Consider the following 17,570-nt stretch of genomic DNA (forward strand, 5'->3'; position numbering starts at 1 on the left):
GCTCGATGTCTAGTTGACAGCTGGTATCAAGTGGAGTGCCCCAGGGTTCGGTCCTGGGGCTGGTTTTGTTCAATGTCTTCATCAGTGACCTGGAAGAGGTCATAGAGTGCACCTTAAGCAAGTCTGCAAATGACACCAAGCTGGGGGGAGTAGTACATATGCTGGAGGGTAGGGCTAGGATTCAGAGGAACCTAGACAAATGGGAGGGTTGAGCCAAAAGGAATCTCATGAGGTTCAACAAGGACAAGTGCCGAGACCTGCACTTTGGACGGAATAATCTCATGCACCCGTACAGGCTGGGGGCTGACTGGCTGGGCAGCAGCTCTGCAGAAAAGGGCCAGGGGGTTACCATGGACAATAAGCTGAATATGAGTTGGCAGTGTGCCCTTGTTGCCAATAAGGCTAATGGCATAGTGGGCTGCGTAAGTAGGACTGTTGCCAGCAGGTCAAGATTATTCCCCTCTCTTCAGCACTGGTGAAGCCACATCTGGAGTACTGTGTTCAGTTTTGTCGTGTCGTGCCCCACCGCTGGCCCCTACAGAAAGGATGTGGACAAATTGGAGAGTCCAGGGAAACATAACAAAAATGGTGACAGGGCTGAGGGACATGACATGATGTTATGAGGAAAGACTGACGGAACTCGGCTTATTTAGTCTAGTAGAGAAGAGGAGACTGAGAGGGGACTTAATAGCAGCCTTCAGCTGCCTGAAGGGAGGTTTCAAAGAGGATGGAGCTAGACTGTTTTCAGTGGTGGCAGATGACAGAAAAAGGAGCAACAGTTTCAAGTTGCAGCAAGGGAAGTTTAAGTTAGATATTAGAACTTCCTCACTAGGAGGGTAGTAAAACACTGGAACGGGTCACCCAGAGAGGTGTTGTAATCTCCATCCTTGGAGGGTTTAAAACCCAGCTGGACAAAGTTTTGGCTGAGATGATCTAGTTAGGGATGGTTTTGCCTTGAGCAGGAGGTTGGAAGAGATGACCTCTTTAGGTCCCTTCCAATCCTAGTTTTCTATGATTCTATTTTCTATGAAAGTTAGACCTTGAAAATGTGTGCCAGCCAGAAATGGGGGATGTTAGATAACAAAATATGCCGGTTAATTGAAGGGCCCGGGCCACTGCTGCTCCTGCCACGTGTGTGGCATCCCACCGCCCCTCCGGCCGCATTGCTGCCCCTCCCACAGGCCCCGCGGGACAGGGAGGCGGGCCCTGCACAGCCTGTTATGTCCCTGGGCCGTGGGGGCTTGGCAGTGCAGGCTGCTTTGCCCCATGCCACGGGGGCTCAGAGAAACTGGAAGTACCACAGTGGGTACTTCCACTTCTGGTTTCACTTTATCTTACAAGCCGGCATGCCAGTTAATTGAGCATGCCGGCTTGTAAGATGCCAGTTAACAGAACTTTTACTGTATTTAGATTTAAATTTAATGCTTAGATTTATAATAATGTGATAATTTGATAGTTCCATGGACTTTGCTATTTAATTATGCCTTGGTTTTTGCCTCTTGGCCAATCAGCAGAAAGGGGCAGGACCTAGCCAGAGCCCCATAGCCAGTGAATGGCAAGGGACTCACTGCAAAAAGACCACAAAATCAGGTCCACACTCTGCGAGTGGCCTGCAAAAATCCCTTTGCCTTGCCGTGATTTAGGTAGGTTCCTACACGTTGGCTCCCATAGTGCCTTTACTTGCACATGTAGAGGGGACCTCGGATGTAGGTAAATGTTTAAGTGAACTTTACACGTAAGTTACTGATGGGCTTCTCCCTGTCAGCTCAGCCCATACAGTCTTTTTAGAACTAAGCTAATTATTTTGCCTGGATATATTCTTCAGAATTGCGATTGAAGGTCAAATTCCAGAACTGTCAGCCGTATGCATCTGAGAGACTTAGCTTTGCATTCTGAAGTAACAGGTTGGGACTGGATGGTTAGAAACAGCTTGAATTGAAAGCTGAGTAAATTTGGTGGGACAGTTACAAGGGAGAAACAAATACAGCTCTTTCTTTAACAAATATTAGTAAAGGAATGTCAACAGATAAACACTTTATAGGCATAAATGACTGATTGAGATGAGGTTCCTCCTTTCTGGTTATTTTAAAGTTCTCTTTTAATTTTGATTTTTTTCCAGGTGGAAATTGAAATCCCCATGTTTAATAGCATAGCCCGTCACTAGTCTATATTGTTGCATCCTTGAGAAGTAATTGGATATGTAGTTCTAAATGCTTTACAAAAAATAATCTAGCTACTTTTTGTTTCAGCTTCCTCTTTTTTTCATCTATTCCTGTCTTCCCATCCACCATTCTCTTGTGTACAATTTCCAACCGTTCACTTTCTCCAGGAAACTCCCTTCCCATTTCTTTGCATTTTTTTACTACTGGCTCTCACTGATGGCCAGCAACTTTATCCCCAGTGAAAAATGGGTGCAGGTAATTGGAAGCCAGGAGGAGAAACTAGCATTGGGAGAACTGCAACTAAAAGTGACTCGATGGGGTTCTGAACGGACAAAAAATAGTTATTAGTGTTTTTAGAGTGAATAGTATACCTCAAATATGGTTGTTCTTGCACCTGCAGCAAAAATGGAAAGAGGTGGCACAAGACTGCACAAAGGCTGTTGAACTTAATCCTAAATATGTGAAAGCACTCTTCAGACGTGCAAAGGCACATGAGAAACTAGACAACAAGAAGGAATGTTTAGAAGGTGAGTACCTCTGTGTATGGGAGTAACAAATGTATAATAAGACGGAAGCTTTGGGGATGATAAAACTCCTGGGTTTGGTCTTATTTTTAAATATAGTGGGGCAGAGCTACTTTATTAAAAGCTACCACCGGTAAATTTCTTGCTTCGGTCAAGTTATTCTAAACCCAAATGCATCTCTCTCAGTGAACAGTTGGTTCAGGTGTAAAGCAGTAGCACTGCTCAGAAATTGGCTCTTACTGCAACCATCTATTACATTCAGGCTTCAGTAAACCGTCTGCATGTCAGTGCAAGACATATTTTAGTTATCAGTTTAGCCCATTATTTAGCTGTAAGTCATTCTAGCATGATGCTGTGACAATTTTTTTGCTTCTGTGCCCATTCTGGGGGAGCCAAATGGTTTTAAAACTGGGATGCTGGGGGAAATGAAAGAACGATTTGATTAAGGTAACTTAAACCTCTGGTCCTGTGTGTTAAATAGATACCAACTTCACATTTGTCTGAATTTTTTTGCTTGGTTATTGCGTATAGCAGCTAAAATGACTAGACTGGATAAATTGGCTGGGGTGGGGGGTGTTATGTGATGTCAGCTTTGTGCATTTGACAGGACTTGATTTGTTATACCCAACATCAGTGAGGGGAACATTGATTCAGTCAAGAAAATGTGATTGCAGAGGGAGATTCCAGGGTTTAATTAGTTAATTAATTGATGTATTTCAAGTTGTCCCTAAATCATTTCTGCACTGTAGTCCTGCTGTTGTATGATTATAAGAAAAATGAAATTCTCAATTATACTAATACTCATTTACCAGTGAGGAGAAGAACTTCATGGTGGAAGTCTTCTTTGAAATCCTATAGGATTACAGCAACTATAATACAAGGGGCTCATTGCAGTAATCAGACTAACACACTTTCAGAGATTATTCAGTTTCAGAAGAACAGAATTTAATTTCCACACTTAATGGAAATGACATTTCAGGCTAGTGGAGGGCCTTTTTGAGTTTTATTGGGTTTTAAATCTATTGTGAATGGGGCAGAGTCTTCAGGAAGGGCAGAGGATGAAAGATTAAACAGGGCATAGGGAAACCTCTTTTAACACTGCATACAGATATTGAATAGTAAACAAAAAAAAATCACCCTTCGAATGGGAGGACGTGGGGAAAAGAAGATGGTGCAGAATGAGGTGGTGTAACTGTTTGGGTCCCTTCAGGTATTAATCCCATTTAGCAGCAAGCCAGTGATTCTAATGTCAAAAACAACTCTTGGTGTTGGGGAAGCACCGAGCTTAGGTGGAAGTGATACCACATGAACTAATACTAGTGAGGCAGAAACAGGATGGCGAGGTTTCTTTAAACTTGGTGTCTTTCCCAGGCACAGAGGGGGCAGTACAGCTTGAGTTTGGAGCAGGTGAAGAACACTGAAAAATGGGAGGGCTGGACTGGGTAGGAATTTGGAAAGGTTAAAAAAAAAAAAAAAGCAACAACTTGGGCCCAGTTCTAAAACTGAAATTTCTTTTTAGCATTTGTTTTCCTGATCCTAGTCCCACATAAGCTTCAAAGTGATCCAGCTTCTTTGGATCAGCAGTTGAAGAGGTCTTTTAGGTGCAGGTTTTTTGTCTGTAGATAAGACAAGATGATTTCTACCTACTTTATCACAGTGCTTTGGGAGAGGAGGAGGCCTTGCACACATGCCTGTTTAGAAGTGAACTGAAAAATTAAGCATGTCAAGTGAAGACTTTCACTCTATGAAGCAGGTGTTTGGGAGTCCTCAGTGTGACTTATCACAGCAGTTGTTTTTGCTTAAAAGGCTATTTTAATTCTTATTAACCATCTTTTCTTTGTTTCCATAGATGTCACTGCAGTCTGTATTTTAGAAGGTTTCCAAAACCAGCAAAGCATGTTATTAGCTGATAAAGTTCTAAAACTCCTTGGAAAAGAAAAGGCTAAAGAGAAATATAAGGTAGGACTTGGAAGATGAGTGATGGTTCTCTTTCCCCCTAAACACATTTTTGTACCCCAAAAGCACTGATAGTTGGTGTTCTGTGGTATTTTTTAATTTGAGCTGCTTAACACGGTGAGTAGTTTATAATAACAGTTGAGATGATCATTGTTAGATTATGCTGCTGTTTTATTGATGCTGAGATCTGTAAGAAGATTTTTTTTAAAGAAAGGACAGCAATGGTCTTAAGGTGCTTTTTACACCTTACTGATTTGAGCAGTATGGTTTGGCTGTTTCATCTTAGACTGTAACACATTGACTTATACAATTCAGTCTAGTTTATGTCTGCACAGGAGATGCCCTGCATCTGATATGGAGTCATAATCAGGGCTTTAATGGAATTAAGACATGATGGGAACTATTTTAGGGCTTTTCATGCAGTGTTACTAGCAGTCACTTCATCTCAGTTTCTGTTCTGTCATGTGCTGTTAGAAAGTGAGCTCTCAGTATGGTGCCTTCCAGGATAGGGAGGGCTGTCGGTGGAGAGAAAAGTGGTTGTGATCAGTTCTGTTCTGTTCTGTGTGATTACAGTCATCTTTAAAATATGGAAGAACATTGAGGTACTTACAAGTTTTGTTCTTGATTTAATGAACAGTGAGAAGTTAAAAACTGAAATTGATCCTTACAGCAGATGGAAAGGAGGAGGAGTTGAAGGATCAGGGATTGATTTTTGTTTTAAAGAATGGGGAAGACAAATGTGTGAACTGCTGGAGGGAAAGGGGTATGGTGGGAAGTCTGGTCTTATAAGTACACTAAACACTACCTGGAAAGGTCCGAGTTGTGCTTTTCAGTCTGGTACAGAATACCAGCATTACTTTGGATTAGTGATTTTTCTCTTTGTCCTATACCCATCTTTAAGCTAGGAGTGGTAATAACAGCAGCTGGAGGAGGTGCAAGTATAAAAGCATTACTGTTCTGATATACTAGTTATTGCAACTATTAGAATGGGAGACCGGGGGGGTGGGGAGGCAATGGAGTGTGAGGGATATCTGTAGTGGGCCTAGATACAGTTCACACAGGAGTGAACATGCTTTTGAGGCAACCTACATGTTTCCTTATTTCTGTCAACTGTGAATAAAGGCATGTCTTTTGTGCAAAAAGACTATTTTGCATAAAGGTTTGGATTGTGTAAGAATTTTCATAACTATGGGAAGGCAAGATAGTACATAGATGAATAACCCTGGTTAGCATTAGTAGTCTTGGCTCAGACCTGATTGAATTTGGCAGAATTAATTTCAAAACTAAGCAGGACTTGGGAATTGAAGAAGAGGGCGTTCACATTATTATAACTCTTAGGTGTTACCCAGCTATGAACAAGATGCCATAAAGTACTTTGACTCCTGTAATGGTCTCCCTTCAGATCAAGATGAGGTGAGCTGAGGATAGAGTGAGGAAGCTGTCTTGCAAGAGAATGTTCCTTAGATTGAATTTTCCTTGAAGTCGCAAGCGATGGCTTACTTACTGGTTGAAGGTATGAATGTAGACCAGGGGTGGGCAAAATGCAGCCTGGGGGCCAGATGCGGCCTGCCAGGCCATTCTGTCTGGCCCGTGGGGCCCCTAAAAAGTTTAGAAAATTAATATTTATCTGCTCCTGGCTGCCTATCATGTGGCCCTCAATGGCTTGCCAAAACTCAGTCAGCGGCCTTCCGCCCAAAATAATTGCCCACCCCTGGTGTAGACACTGCTTGTGCATGAGCCACAGCTCCTTGGTAGTGTGTGGACACACAAGAGGCAAGAGCTGCTTGATGGTCCCAAGCATTGTCATCAGCTGTGTATATAGAACTATAATGACTGAGCTGTACCCTTCTCTTAGATGAAAATACTGCTTCAGTATGTCACTCAAATGTGTGGTGGATCAAATATGAAAGGAAAGTCCACATAGTCTGCCTTAGCCTTGATATTGGACTTATGTGAAAACATGATCACTGCCATCTAAAAGGACTAAGAATAGTTGAGAATACATCTTGTTTGTTAGCTGTATTGTTTCCACCCACTTCCTCATTTATAAATGTTCCATTTCTCCCTATTGCAGAACCGGGAGCCTCTAATGCCCTCACCCCAGTTCATCAAATCTTACTTCAGCTCCTTCACAGATGATATTATTTCCCAGCCTCTGCTTAAAGGTGAGAAATCTGATGAAGATAAGGACAAAGAGGGGGAGGCTTCGGATGTCAAAGAAAAGTAAGTATGCAGTGCACTTGGGAATTTGTTAGTAATTGCTGCTGAAGCCTCTGTTACTTCCCCCTGTCTTAATGTAGGTGTGTGTAATATATTTTAGTATTATATTATACTGTCACGGAGCACAAAACTCTGCAGTAGTAAATGCATTTACAAAATAGCATCAATATTAAAAAGGCAAATGAAATGGGATCTGATACTAGCTTCAAACCCTGGATAACTTTCTGACTCCAGATGAAGTGGCAGGTCTGAGAATGTTATGGCATTAAGGAAGTATCAGCGATGGTGAAGTCAGCATGGGGGAGGGGAGGAAGCTTCTCGGCTTACATTTGAAAACAAGAAACCTCATTAAGTATATTGTCCATCATTACACTGCTGCCAGAAGCAGCTTGTACTCAGTAATGGACACCAACTATAAAGTTGACTAAACGCAGTTAACACTGAGTGTAACTATAAAACACGTGGCCCATATTATATACTGATTGAAACCTGCCACGATAAGTTAACACAACCCATCTTAATAAGACATATGGTAGTGACTGTTGTGCTCAGTCCTCCTCTGCCACCTCTTTTTTCCAAGTCATGGTGAGCCACTACACTGTATATATTTCAACTTCCTCTTCATTCCTATAGCTGAGCTGTGCCTTTCTTTCCTATTTTCAGTGATTCCTGTTTTTTCACCAGCCTTAAATGTTTGGCAGATATGACCAAATTGGGCCCCAGACAGTTCACCCAGAATCCCTCAGTTGTCTCCTCTCTTAGCCTGTTGCATATGATTAGTGTGGCCTTGACCTCCATGAGGTGGAGCCAGGCCAGGTCGCCCTGTGCCTCATCAGCTTATACATTTTTGGAGGATCCCAGGACTTGTCACAAGAACATCCAGTTCCAGTGAGTGGGGGGCTAACTAGCACAATTTATTTTCCTTGCTGTAGCAGTGAGAAGAGGAGATTCAAGGCATATCTCCAATAATTTGATTCTATACCTGGAAAATTATAATAAATTTATACATTTTCCATATATAGAATCTAATTAATGGCGGGGGGTTATTTGAGTTAACATGGTATTAGTTTCAGAAAGTTTCAACAGGAGTTTGGATTTCCTTCACTTTTGCTTTTCTTTTCTTCTGTATATATTTACTGTTTTATGCTTTGTTTGCAGCTCTGGATATTTAAAGGCAAAGCAATACATGGAAGAAGAAAATTATGATAAAATAATCAGCGAGAGCACAAAAGAAATTGAAGGAAAAGGCAAATATATGGCAGAAGCTTTGCTGCTGCGAGCTACTTTCTACCTGCTTATTGGCAATGCAAATGCTGCCAAACCTGATCTGGATCAGGTTATCAGTATGGAAGATGCTAACGTAAAGGTAAAATCTTCTTGTAGTGAGACTCACTTCCCCACCAAGTTCCTTGGCATTTTTATGGAAGACTTTTAGGTGTTGTCATTACTTCATTATTTCTGGGTTATATTTATTTTTCTGATGTATTTTAGAAAGCTAAATAATTATTACCTTTGTAGTAAATACCCAGGGACTGGAAGCTGTGAAATGGGCCTGTTATGTTGCCTCTAAATAAAAGTTTAGTTGGGTTCCTTAATACAGGTCTGAATCTTTCAGTGCCACAACTTCTTGGCATTTTATGTTACCCTTCAATTTCTTTTGTAGACTATAGAAAACATTAAAATACAGAAAAGTAACTGATGTACTTGTGAAATCAAGAGCAAATGGTCTAAGGGGGAGAATGAGAAAGCGTCCTTAAAAATATAAATTAGAGACTGGCAAATCCCTTGTGTCATTTCCGCCTCATTTTAAAAGGAAATTATCTTTTGCAAAATTGGAGTCAGGGAGGACTTAACTGAGCTCAGCAATTAAAATTAAAGAACTGATAGGATGTGGAATTGTCATTGGATCTGTCGGTTCTGAATAACCTAATCACCACATAAGGGACGTTTTAAACAGTCGTTGTACACAGAATTGTTATCGTTTCATAGTTGTTAGGGTCAGAAGGGACGTATTAGATCATCGAGTCTGACCCCCTGCCTGGGGAGGAAAGACCGCTGGGGCCAAATGACCCCATATAAAAATGACTACCCTTATAAAAACGGCAGGTGTGTGTGGAAGACATGTCCTTTATTCTTAAGGAGAGAATTCCAAATGAAGCAAATTTATGTTCAGGAGTAATGAATCAACTTGGTACGAAATGACTTGGTGCTCATTTCTGATGATATATTAAAACTCCATGCCACATATATAATGTACTTAGAAACAAATTTCTGCTTTAGGGAGAAGCGACTCAAATGAAATGTTTAATGTTATTGTAACCAAAATATCAAGACCCAAAAGTTTCAGGAACCTCTAACGTTAAAATATTTGAATTCTCTTGTAGCTCCGTGCTAATGCCTTGATCAAACGTGGCAGTATGTACATGCAGCAGCAACAGCCTATGCTGTCCACCCAAGACTTCAACATGGCTGCTGACATAGATCCTCAGAATGCTGATGTTTACCATCACAGAGGACAGGTGAAGACCATATTATGCAGGGGGGAAGCACTTCAAATGCTTTCTTTACATATTTAATTAGTTTGCACTAATACATGAACAGATTGTTAGGCACATCTGATGCATCACGTAGGCAAAATCATGAACCCTAACACAAATACTCTTAAAAATGGAAGGAAATAGTGGATATGTACATGGCAAAATACATTAAATGCATTTTATTAAATTCTGCAAGGAATTCATCACTTCTGGAACTGGATGTGAATATGAGTTGTTGAAAGAATTGTGTTGCTTATTCAGCTTGTGCCAAGGGAACAACCAAATTCCGTTTAGGAGGATGAAACTCCCATCCCAGCTGACTTGAGTTGGATAATGTAAAGTAAACCAATCAAATTTGAAGGGTGAGATTGTGACCTCTGCACTTGTATAGATGTATGGTGATTTAAAATATCCTTTGCCATTCATTAAGATAAAAATAAAACGTGGATGTATTACACCAGCAGTGCCCAGCCAACAGGCCAGATCTGACCCTTAGCACTATGTCATCTGGTCTGCCGGGCTTCCTATGTGTCTGGAAATTTGGCAGCAGGGGAACAGTGGGGAGCCCTGGGCCCTGCACACTGGATTGGTTGTTAGATCCCAGTGCACAGGGCCAGGCAGGGTGGAATTAAGTCCCAAGGCCCGGTCACGGTGGAGTGGGGGCAGCAAGCACTGGGAGGAAGCAGTGCCACCAGCTATCCTAGTGGAAGGGACTGGTGCTGCAGCCCAGTCCCAATGCATGAGGTAGGAGGGGGCAGCACCAGGATCCAATCCCTGTGCATGGGTGGGGGGAGCTGGGCCTCAGGGCATGATCCTGATATGTGGGGCTCCATCCAGCCCCTCAGCTCCGGCCACTCATCAAGAGCCAAGAGGTGGAGCATAACTGGATTATACCGTTGGCCCTCAGACAATTTATCAATAGCTGATACAACGAAGGTAACAGGCTTTGGAAAGGAAAGCACAGAACATGTGCAACTTGTGTACATAGAAAATCTTGGCTAAATAATTAATGGAAATAATTATTTCCAAGAAAATTTAATGACCTGTGTTGGAAATAAGCCAAGAGGATTTCTGTGGTAGCAAGCTCCAGTGCAGCTGGAACAAATGAAATCAAAATCAAATTCCTCTGTTTGGCAGTGAATGTAGCAAATACCAGGGACTTCCATGTTCAGCATTGAACATGCAGGTCTTAAAATAGGACATGAATCAGGTGGAGCTAGTTCAAAATGTATGTACAGGTGAAGTGTGTAAAAACAGGCTGAATGTCTAAACGGGAGTTGTATTCTTATTCTCCTTAGCTGAAAATTCTACTAGACCAAGTTGAAGAGGCTGTGGAAGATTTTGATGAATGCATTCGATTGCGACCTGATTCTGCCTTGGCACAAGCACAAAAATGTTTTGCGTTGGTAGGTGGTGCTATGCGGCTGCAGGATTTTTTAATGTTTACTGAACACTTCCAGATTTGTTCTGATGATTTCACTAAAGAGAATTGCAGTGTCATGCATCAGAATATCTTGTTATGTGCTGGTACTGAAGTCCACATAGGAAACTTTCTTCAGCTTGGTTGTCTAAGTTGTACAGGTTTTGCTCAATTTGGGTATGTGCCACTTTTATTTTACCATATCGGAAGTGAAGAGAGGATCTAGGATTTTGAAAAGGGGGTGTAAGTCAGGGTCAGACCTTTGGCCTCTGGGCTGATGGGACACACAGGTGCCATTTCCTATATGCCTGCTTCAGGAAGAGAGGTGGGGCAGCCCAGCTCCAGCAGGATTGAGCCCTCAGGTCCTGTGGACAGCTGGAGTGGAGGAATTGAAAGGGAGTGCAACTCACTGCAACAACTGGACTTGCAATTGCAAGAACTTTTTTATAAAAAAAAATCATCTTGGTAATTGTCCTAAATGTCAGTTTTTCTATTATATGAACCAGAAGAAAAACAAAGCCATCTTCTAGGAGGGAAGAATAACGCTTCCAAGCAGGTTCTCCTTCCATAGAACAGGGAGCCTCTGCTGAGGAGAGGAGAGCAGAATCAAAAGGTCATGGAAAGGAGATGTTGCTAGTGACTCCCCTGATTCCCTGTCTCCTCATGGTCCATGTTACCAGAGGGCTGGGAACATGCTTCACTCCACAAGGACCTGCCTGGCTAAAACGCAGACACATGTGCCACTTTCTTTTAACTTGTTTATGGTGTTTTCGTTTCTTTTCGATCATTCCCTGTCTTGGGGATCTAATTTTCTGTTCTAGCTGCTTATTTGGTCTTTCTTCATAAGTTCATATTTTGTGTTTAATAGTATCGCCAAGCCTATACAGGAAATAATCCTTTGCAAGTGCAAGCAGCCATGAAAGGTTTTGAAGATGTCATCAAAAAATTTCCCAGGTGTGCTGAAGGTTATGCACTCTATGCTCAGGTGTGTGTGTTGTTGTGTTTTTTTTTTAAAATCTCATCCCTATAAGTATAAAACAGAGCTAGCTTCTCAGCTAAAAATGTCAGGCAGCTAGAATTTGGCCCATTTACATGGGTACATTTGTGTATATGGTCTCCATTCTAAGAACATTTGATAATAGTTGTGTATCAGTTCTGCAAATATACCCCCTACTGCTTTACTGATTTTTAAATAGGCCTTGCAAATATGGAACAAATAAGGTTAGAGAGCTCTTGTGGGGTTTGTGTATTTATATCAGAAAAATGACTGAGGGTATGCCATCTTAAGGAAAGGAATAGAAATCTGTCAGGTGTGCCTTTTGTTACATACATGGTTGCCAATCTGTGCAGTTAAACCATCAGTACCATTTGTCCAAGTGTCCTGATGAAATGAAAACAAGTCACGATACATACTGCATGTATGTACCCAGGCCTGTGGTGAGAGTGCTAAGTCGGTGCCAGTACACCAGTACAGTTTCCAGTAATTTTGGTTTCACACAGGATGCATGCATTGTTTGTTGACTAGAAAACGTGTTTTTTCTTTTACAGGCACTAACAGACCAACAGCAGTTTGGGAAGGCTGATGAAATGTATGATAAATGCATTGACCTTGAGCCAGACAATGCTACTACATATGTTCATAAAGGGTATGTGTGGAGTCATTGTCTCTAGTATAGTTACAGGACAGCCAGGATTTCTTAAGATCTGTTTTAGACTTTACTGCTTGCTTCCACATATTTTATTGTTAAATAATTGAGTTGCAGAGCAATAGTCTTTCCTGTGAAAGTACACAAGTAATTTTAAAGTTAAAAATTAAAATTGTAACTTACTTGGTCAAATACAATGTAAATCTTATTTTTTCAGTCAGATTTGATTGGCATGTGTTTTCAAGTGCTAATCTGCTCAATATATAAATGTCAAGCACTTTTGAAAAAAATAAATACGATGTATAAACTGCTCCATATTGGAGCTTTACTTCGCTTATCCAGGTCAAGCTATCTTTGGGAAGCATAGCAACATCCAAGTCTGGGTTTTGATCAGTTCTTCTTTTTTCAGTTTACTTCAACTTCAGTGGAAGCAGGATCTAGACAAGGGCTTGGAGCTCATAAGCAAGGCCATTGAAATCGATAACAAATGTGACTTTGCATATGAAACAATGGGAACGATTGAAGTGCAAAGGTAACATTTTAAACTAGTGCACTGGCGATTTATGGGGTCTAAAGAGTTGGAATTACTCTTGGAACTATAGCAGTTCTACAGCTTGGAAGCTTGTCTGCACTGGAAAGGAGAGCTCACCTGTGGGAAGCCAGGGGAGGGTTGCCTTCTCCCTTGGTCTGTGCAGAGTTTGGAGAAAACCCTCCTTTTTGCCTGGCACGTCGTCACCTCAGCATTCCACAAACTCCCCTTGTTCCCAGGGTTTACACAAATGAGAGAGCAAGTTGACTGGGACAGTGTTCTTGTTCACCAAACACTTTTGTAAAGGATGTCATTCACATTTCATGCCTTGCATTTGTGGAATTGCTTTTCAGTCAGCATGGTGCAACGTTTATTAAGATTTTGATCTAAGTCCCCTGAGTGCATGTCTCGGATGGGTGAGTTGCACACCAATTTATACAGCTGGTGTGCAGCTAGATCTGCTGAGAAGAGGCTTGTATCAGTTGGAGGGATAGTGGTGACAAAGATCACAGGTTTTAAAAGAGAACTTTTTCATGCCACTGTGATCTTAAAAATACTCACACTTAAACCTCGTAAAAGCAAACTGTTGTACTCAGTGAACTGTGTGTTTTGTAAGAGACCTCTACACCTAAAACTAATTGCTCATCCATTGTTAGACGCTCCCTGTGTATCCATTAAACACAGTCCAGTAAGTAACACTCTGTAAGAGGAGAGTGCTTTACCAGGCTGAGACTTCAGATACTCTGTTCTAACTGCTGAGGTTTGTTTCCCTGGGCAATACTATAATTTGCAAACTTAAATGGCAAAGATGAAAGAATAGCATGCTAGTGTAAATATTTTGCAGTGTTCTGATTGTTACCACATCCTCTTTCCATACCTGGGCACCAGCAGAGCAGACAGCTGAATCTCTGCAGAGGATAATTTACAGTTTAGCTCAGAACAATAAGTATAACTGAGCTGCCCTTTTGCCTCAGAGCCTGCTATTTGACTACAAAATCAGCCTGTTGGCTTTTATGGGGCAAGAGTACATTTCATCAAGAGGAGGGGTTGGAAACTTCTTCAGACACTCCTGCAAGGTCTGTCATCTTTTGTGGCATTTCATAGAGGATGTTATATCTATATTACCATCCATTTGCATTCAGGGGGAAGCTCTCCTCCAGCTGTCATAGCTGAGTAATGATGAGGCTATTAAATCCCTGCTGCCTCGCATCAATCATGAGCTCAGCTCATGTTTAGAAGTTCACAGACATGTGAGACAGGTGGTTCCCTGTGCATGTTAAACTGTGTCTTTAGTTCTCCCAGTTGTTGCTGCACTTCAGCAGTAGGGGTTGGTCTCATATTTGTAAGTGCTGTGGGAATACAAGATGCAGCCCTAGTGTCTTAACTTGATTGTACTTGGCTTCATTTCAGAGGCAATCTAGATAAAGCCATTGAAATGTTCAACAAAGCTATCAACCTGGCCAAATCTGAAATGGAAATGGCCCACCTCTACTCGCTCTGTGATGCTGCCTATGCCCAGACAGAAGTTGCAAAGAAATACGGATTGAAACCACCAACGTTGTAAAGAAACAAGAGGAGGAAACAACCTTTTTAAGTAAAGTTGCCCAGTTCAACCTAGCCCCAAAGACACTGTTGCAAACCATGTTGAATGGTGGAACTTAGATTTTTCCTTTTTGTGACGTTGTCATTTGTTACCTCTGTTAAATGTTTAGGTGTTGTGGGAGTGGCTGTCCCAGGAAGAATGCCGTATTGCCACTTGTTCCCTCTGCAGCCGAAACCATAAAGCCTCTTGAGGGAAATCAAGCTGCAGGGGAACAAACAAAAAGTTACTTTGGCCATGCAAATAAAAACATTATGTTGGTTCCTTCTGGGTGGTGATGTTGTGGGCGATTTTTGCTTTATTGAGATACTGTTTTACAGCATGTTTTTCTGTTGATTTTAAACTTAATACTAGCCAGTGCTGTAAAATAGGTTTCTTTTTATACACAATCCCTAAGGGTTGATTTTAGTTTTGCAAAAAGAAAAAAAACTTAATTTACAAATCTGTTTACTAGCAGGGTTTTTTTTAAAAGTCAATAGATGTGAAGAGAAACCCTGTAAGTATATCCCAGCATGCACAGTCTTTCCTTGAAACCCCTACTGCCCTCTGCATACTGTTTAGAAATAGTCCTGTGGCAGCTATTAACAGACTTTGATCACCTGTACCCTCTCCCTAAAAGTGCTAGCATACTGTTTGTGAGAGCTCTTTAAAAAACAAACAAACAAAAAAAGCTTTCTAAGTCAACACTACTTCACCATAGGTATTACTGAAAGGCAAGGCCATTGCTCTCTGCTGTTCTTTTGTCTTTAAAACCACTGGGAACTGTTAAAAGTTTGAGTGGTTCAAAGGAACTTTCAAGAGACTGAAGTCTCCCTGAGGCTTTAACTGCTAGGGTTGGGGTTGTGTGTGTTTGACCTCAACTGTTGAGATTTGTTGTATTGAATTTCTGTAGTAGGTATGGAAAAAAACTTTAAACTGGAGTTTTCTAACTCCAGCTGGTGTGTTCTTGTTCTGCTTCCTTCAAATTGTCCTTTGCAGATGAGCTAAGGAGCAAAACCCAGTAATGGATATGGGATCTTAACTGATGTTCTTGATTTGCAGAACTGTGTTTGCTGAAACTACAGATGCTGTCTAATGCGATGTTCAACTACCAGCATGTTCCTTATCGGTGACTTGCTCAACACTAAGCCTTTCTGTGACTGGGAATCTTACAGAGAGCTTTTTCTGCTATTTTGGGGTAACCTGTTACTCTTTGCTTCTAGAATCATTCTGACTGCCTTCCCCTGGCTTTGTGGGATTGTGAGGAGCTCCTGACGTCCTACAAAGGCTTAATTTGTGTCCATTTAGATTTCCTGCTTGTATTCTGGGCCTTCTCTGCACTCCAAATTATGGAAATTATGTGTTGATTTGCTAATCTATTACATCCCTTACGGAAGTGAACTCGGTAAGTGTGAGACTGTGGCACCCGAGTTCTAATGCCTAACAGTGGCAAGTTTATATTTTTAACTTGGCCTCATTGGCCAGGGATGCAGGGACAGACAGTGGCTTAAACTTTCCATTTTATGCCCAGCTCAGGAAGTCCTAAGCTCCTGAAGCAGCAATGTTGTGTGGAGTGGAAGATGTTTAAGACACAGTCTCTCTCAGTGGATGCTGCAGTTATTGAGTGCTGGGCCTGCTGTGGAACTTGCAATTGCTGCCTCTCTGACCGTATGTCAAATTCACAGAAATTACTCGAAACTTTTGACTGTAGTACGTCCTGTTCCCCAAAAGGGTTTTTATTCGCATGGCCTTATTGATGCCGATGTTGTTTCTCCTCTTCTTTCCCCCAAAGATTAAGGAAACAAAACAAGCATGTGCTGTCTAATCCTAGCATTCCAAATCATCACGGACTATTGCCTGTTCTTGAAATAGTTTGAAACTGCACTGAAAGATGCATTTGTCTGTAATTTTTTTGTAAATGACATCACCTGTAAAGTCAACAAATAAATATTACATTCAAGTGTCTCTCTCTCAACATATGTAAGATGAAGTGTTGGCAGAAGATTGCAAATGGCATCAGTGGAAGTGTCATAGACCTCCAGTTGTGTGTGGACGTTAGAGGTCACTGAATCTAGAAGTTGATTATGAATACTTGAGTACACTGCTCCTTTTCTACCTTCTCCTGCTTAATCTTCCAAATGCTGACAAGGTGCAAGCCTAGAATGAACAGCCCAACACTGAGTGAGGGGGTGAGAGAAAGCAGTACAGCAACGTGTAGAAGAGGAATTGGAACAGGTGGCAGTCACTCCCTGGCAGAGTGGGTGTTAGCCTGCTGTAGGAAAGAGCCTGGCTCCTAAGAATTGTCTTTATGCCAGGAGTGCTGCATAAGAGCTCACAAACACCCATGCAACGAGAATGTGAGAAATGCAAGGAGTTAACATTATTGCTGCTATTTAAAAAAAAAAAAAAAAAAAAAGCAACCCCTAGTGAAAGAATGTAGAGCTAGTACAACAGACTAGCCCTAGGCCTGGTGCTGTGAGAAGCACATTCCTCACTAACCAGCCATATACCTTCATCCTCAACCTGTGAAGAAAACCCTGCAGTTCTTGTTCCCAGTCAGATGCTTACAGCATGCCAAGTTTGCAAGGTGCACAAATGGTAATTTGAAGTTATGACTTGAGTCAGCAGGATTTAAATCCAGACTTCCAAAGGTGAATGAGTGCAGCGGGTACTAGCCTTCAAGACTGGTGTAACTGGTCAGCAGTTGGTCTGGGTTCTACACTGGGGAGTGTTGGAAACGGTTGAACCAGTAAACAGCTCAGACTAGGCCTCCCAGCAGCGCTGATACCAATGTTCCTGCCCCCTGTCCATCTTGCTTTGCTATTCCAAGAGAATGTATTCATATGGGTTGCACTTTGGGAAATATTTATGTTCTGTTGTTGATTGATTTTCTATATTTATAGAATGCTGGTGCATATGGAAAGAGCAATTACTTAAAGTGCCTGCCTTCTGTCAATGGTAGTAACTGCTTTAACTACTAAGGAGCCTAGGGATAAG

General features: G+C 41.6%; 1 protein-coding gene across 1 annotated transcript in view; it reads left to right on the forward strand.

Annotated features, from left to right (window-relative positions):
* The window catches only part of TOMM70 (translocase of outer mitochondrial membrane 70), a 34,905-nt gene extending 18,367 nt beyond the window's left edge, over nt 1–16,538 (forward strand). Inside the window, exons 3-12 of the mRNA XM_090055731.1 lie at nt 2,563–2,689; nt 4,536–4,645; nt 6,717–6,865; nt 8,021–8,228; nt 9,247–9,381; nt 10,698–10,805; nt 11,688–11,804; nt 12,368–12,465; nt 12,875–12,997; nt 14,405–16,538. Coding sequence (XP_089911857.1) covers nt 2,563–2,689; nt 4,536–4,645; nt 6,717–6,865; nt 8,021–8,228; nt 9,247–9,381; nt 10,698–10,805; nt 11,688–11,804; nt 12,368–12,465; nt 12,875–12,997; nt 14,405–14,558 — 1,329 coding nt within the window. The 3' untranslated portion in view covers nt 14,559–16,538. The remainder of the gene's footprint in view (nt 1–2,562; nt 2,690–4,535; nt 4,646–6,716; nt 6,866–8,020; nt 8,229–9,246; nt 9,382–10,697; nt 10,806–11,687; nt 11,805–12,367; nt 12,466–12,874; nt 12,998–14,404) is intronic.
* Nucleotides 16,539–17,570: the final 1,032 nt, after the last annotated feature.

This window comes from Crocodylus siamensis, chromosome 1 (assembly GCF_052110815.1).
Source record: "Crocodylus siamensis isolate JL-2025a chromosome 1, ASM5211081v1, whole genome shotgun sequence".
Taxonomy (NCBI): Eukaryota; Metazoa; Chordata; order Crocodylia; family Crocodylidae; genus Crocodylus; species Crocodylus siamensis.